Source organism: Scylla paramamosain, chromosome 31 (assembly GCF_035594125.1).
Source record: "Scylla paramamosain isolate STU-SP2022 chromosome 31, ASM3559412v1, whole genome shotgun sequence".
Classification (NCBI taxonomy): Eukaryota; Metazoa; Arthropoda; class Malacostraca; order Decapoda; family Portunidae; genus Scylla; species Scylla paramamosain.
The window spans coordinates 2,227,892-2,232,500 of NC_087181.1; the positions used below are offsets into that span (position 1 = coordinate 2,227,892).

Sequence of the window (4,609 nt, forward strand, 5' to 3'; positions counted from 1 at the left end):
ACAGCTATTTCCTGAACTTTGTCGGCGAATGATGGAGTCTGAAGTCTGGTCTCGTAAGCACATCAGAAAGTTTTCGTCAGCCCGGGTGAACACGAGGACCAGCACCACCACCACCATGTTCTCTTCCCTCCCTCCCCTTCTCCCTTTCTTCCTCCCTCTACCTCCAATCCTCTCGGCAGTGATGATGTTTAAATATAATTACCTTCCACCCTCCACTTGATGACAGAGCACGAGCCTTACTAAGTTTTCAGATGGAATTAGAATATGTGGGCTTTTTTCTCCCCTTGCTCTCTCTCTCTCTCTCTCTCTCTCCCTCTCTCTTTTTTGTTGGCAATCGTTTCTGTCAATACGTCACCTAAGTGCCACGTAACAATTCAATTTAAAAAGCAAACAGCACGAGGGTTTGTCAGATTGTTGGGGAGGACGTCCGCAGAATCAACATAAATGCCACGCGTTTTTCAGTAGGACTCTCTCTCTCTCTCTCTCTCTCTCTCTCTCTCTCTCTCTCTCTCTCTCTCTCTCTCTCTCTCTCTCTCTCTCTCTCTCTCTCTCTCTCTCTCTCTCTCTCTCTCTCTCTCTCTCTCTCTCTCTCTTTTCTTCATCCCTTTCCTCTCGTCTCCTCAGTGTGGTCCTGTTTCTTCCGCAGCTTTCACCTGTGCGTCACCTTGAGGTCATTACCTGGCAAAACACAGGCACACCGTATTTTTATTAAAGCGCATTTTGCTCCTCACACCTTGGTAAACAAAACCCACAATTAGTGCACGCGTCCATGCCACACCTGTGCACGCTCCCACGCCGCCCTCAGGTGTGGCGTGTGTGCGGCGAGTCTTCCCCTCCACACCTGCTCACGCCACACGGACACTCAATAGTATCATCACACAAAAGTACCGTACGTGGAAACGCCTCACCTGCGTTATTTATACCTGAGCCCATTACCTCCTGCCCTAGTGTGTGTGCGCGCGCTCCGTCCTGCCTCGCCTCGCCCCGCCTGCGTCTCGTCTCCTCAACCTGAAAAGGCGATTGTGAGTAACTGGTGCGTGAACTGCCTCATCATGATTACGATAATGATGATGAGGATGATGATAATGGTGGTGGTAATGATGGTGATGAAATTGGTGGTGGTGGTGATGGTGGTGGTCATGGTTGTGGTGTTGATAGTAGCGGTGGTGATTATTATTATTAGTCTTAATTGTTATTGATTCCCTTTGAGGTAGAGAGGACGACCTTGCCACGCATTCTGAGATCGTGTTGGGAGAACAGTGCCTTCATGTTTCCCCCGCATCGTGAATAGCAATAGACTAATGTGCTGACTAGGAACCGCAGCATCTGTATTTTTATTCCCATAATGACACGAGATGCAAAGTCTTGCTTTGGTTATCCATTTTTCATTGGGATTTGAGCCTGGTAGATACATACGTAGGTTGACAGATAGTTGTCGTCGTCGTCGTCGTCGTCGTCGTCGTTCTTGTTGTTGTTATCACTGTCATCACCATCATTACCACTATCATCATCATCATCATCATTACAACATTTGTTTTTAATATTGCATACATAAGTCATTATTGTATTGGTAGCATATATATTTTTGTCATTCAGCATAAGCAAGTATTGTATAATTCACATCGTGTAATAATGGCAAACGTTGTGTTAGGAAGCTTGCAGACATGGCCAGCACTGGAGTGGTGGGGCAGGTTCTGTATTCAGTAAACCAACAAGCACTCGCTCTCGCTGGCTTACAAGTGCTCAAGGAATGCATAATACGCCTTAATCTGCCGCCATTACATCCTCCCTCTTTTACCTCCATTACATGCTCTTTAAAGCCTTGCTCGTGTTTTATGTGCACGAGTACGTGGCGGTACTTGATGCTTGATGCACTCACTTCGTGCCAGGCTGCCTTCAGGGCCAGAGGGGAATACCTGCCCGCCATGACCTACCCTCAAGGGCTGCCGTGGGGAGGTGTGACGCAGGGGCTGCTTTCCCGCGTTGCGTCGCCCCTGTCCCCCAGTACTGGCCCCTCCCGCCGACTCCTCATGCACCACACCTTTTGCTTGAATTCAAAATCATCCACTAAACATTTAGGGCCGAGTGCCGCCCACGCCGACAATATCCCGGGCGCTTTCACCATTCCGGCAAAATACGAGAGTCGCGTAGCTCGGGTTGGACGAAGCAACAAGTCGTCAGAAGGACTCTGTTGATATCGAGAACTGGTGGTATTTTCACCTTTATGGCTTCCTGCCGCAAAGCATTTTCCTGCGGCGGGTTCCCTGGGTTCGATCCCCACCAGTCCAGTGTAGGCGCATTGGCGGACTAATGTGTGCCTCGCCGGGACACTATTTCGGCAACCAATCGCGGGTCTTGGTTTCCACGATGCGTGCTGAACGATTTTTAGTCACCTACGTGTAGGAAGACGTTTTTCTATGTGTATTTTTCCTGCCGTCAAAAATGTGTATTGGGGCCACCAGGGGAAGCCCGAGGAAGGGGAGGGAGAAAGGCAAGACGGGGCTGAATCAGTCCTCTTTCACCGCCAATTCTTGTAATGGTAGAGTGAAAGGGAGGGAAAAGGGAGGGAGCGAAGGGGGACACGTTGATTAACCGTAGCGATTTTTGGATGACTATTTTTCTTTGGTGCTCTCCGCTCTGATGTGGCGGAGGAGGCGAGCACTGACGGATTTCTCGGTCCTGGTGGGGCTGGGATGGATCCTGGTTAATCCATCAGCCAAAAAAAAAAAAATGCAATAAGCTTCTTTGCATTATGACTGAAAATGTACACATAGGCCTGGCATTAGATATGTAGGATGGTGGCTTGTTAAAGACCTGCTGCAGCGGGTCATGTCCTTCGCTCTAGTGAAGCAAATTATTGTGCTGATTCTATTCTGAAATTTGTTAATCTGAAGGTTCATTGAAGGAGTGTTGGCCGAGGGGAAGTGCCGCTCGCAGGCAGCTGCTGCACGCCAAAGCAGCTCAGCGCAGCCTGGGCTCAGCCTCTCCTCGGCCGATATCGGTCGCTTGCAGCGTAACTCACAGCCAATACTCCATTTCAAACTCCTCCTCCTCGAGAGAGATAATGCTTGAGCAATATGTATGAGCTAACCAGGCCATTAATTAAGTGGGGACATGATATGAATTACACTACGAGATGAGGCCTTGAGAGAGCGCACCACCTGCTGTAATGCTCGCCCCTATAATCCTATTAATTAAACACCAACTGCTGCTACTACTGCATAAATGTAACCACAGAGCCTCGACTCGCAGCCGCGTGCACGAGGGCCCCTGAGCCGCCGCCTGCTCCCCTCGCGACGCCCTTCACGACCCGCTGTTGACCTCTTAATGGCCGGGAGAATATTAGATAGCGGCTCGCAGCCAGACGGAGACATTCAGGTAGCTAGGTAATTAATGATGAATCAGCTGTGTTTGGTGCTCCCGGGTTTGAAGGAGAAGGAATCTAATTACCACCTGTTTGTGCATTACGGGCACCGGCTTGCGATAAGGAGTCTTTTGTGTCTCAGTGTACTTGATAGATGCTTGCCTCTCCCCGTGCTGCCTTAGCCTCCCCCGCATGAGCTGTGTAGTAGAGATATAATTACCGCATTTCTCTACTTCAAAGTGACAACATGCGATAAGATGTTCTATATTCGTCTCCCTCATTCATTCTTCACTCCATCCCCCGTCCATCCATTTGAATTAGAGTTACCGGAGTACATCGCAGCCGTGCTTGTATAGTAGACACCTAGCTATCACATATGTAAGCAACAGAAGGACCAGTTTGCGACAAGATGTTATATACTTATCCCACTCATTCATGCTTCAGTCCATCGTCCATCCATTAATTTGAGTTCCATATTGGTAAACATCACATCCATACCTGTTTTTTTTTTCCACCTAAATTTAACAATCTTCCTAAAACATTCCCTCAATCACTCCACCGCCTCACTGCCAACAAATCGCCGCGTCCACTGCTCAGTCTCGCTGCTCCAGTACTGCGATTGTAACAGCGAAGTAGAACACAGGCTGTATTGATCCTCGCCTCTCGCGTAAAGAGTGTTTGTGTATGCGAGGAGCAGCTCATCGAAAACCTGTAATGAGCGTAATCTTGAAAACGCTTGATTTCCGACGAGTGAAAAAGACGCTGCCTCATTAAGCATCTTGGGGCGAGCATTGAGACGCAGGAATAACAACCTTTGCGAGGAGTATCCAGCACAGAAATATCTGAAGCTCTTGTGCTAACCAGAAGTCTATATTTGTAGCTATCGTGGATTATTTTCTGATTTATATAGTCTCTCTCTCTCTCTCTCTCTCTCTCTCTCTCTCTCTCTCTCTCTCTCTCTCTCTCTCTCTCTCTCTCTCTCTCTCTCTCGCTCTGGTAAGAGGTGATTACTTGGTCGTCTTCCTCCTCCTCCCCCCGTCCTCCTCCTCCTCCTCCTCCTCCTCCTCCTCCTCCTCCTCCTCCTCCTCCTCCTCCTCCTCCTCCTCCTCCTCCTCCATAGTCCACGTTCTCATTCTCATCCGTGTCCTCTTCCTCTTCTTCCATGTCCTCTTCCTCTTCCTGTTCCACACTCCCCTCTCAGTGGCACACACACGCAGATTCACTCGCACACACACACACACACAC

General features: G+C 49.0%; 1 protein-coding gene across 1 annotated transcript in view; it reads right to left on the minus strand.

Annotated features, from left to right (window-relative positions):
- Window positions 1–649: 649 nt before the first annotated feature.
- LOC135116269 (uncharacterized) overlaps window positions 650–4,609 on the minus strand; it is a 60,747-nt gene continuing 56,787 nt past the window's right edge. Inside the window, exons 3-7 of the mRNA XM_064033632.1 lie at window positions 3,469–3,561; window positions 2,769–2,841; window positions 1,880–2,047; window positions 779–841; window positions 650–678 (exon numbers count right to left, since the gene is read on the minus strand). Coding sequence (XP_063889702.1) covers window positions 650–678; window positions 779–841; window positions 1,880–2,047; window positions 2,769–2,841; window positions 3,469–3,561 — 426 coding nt within the window. The remainder of the gene's footprint in view (window positions 679–778; window positions 842–1,879; window positions 2,048–2,768; window positions 2,842–3,468; window positions 3,562–4,609) is intronic.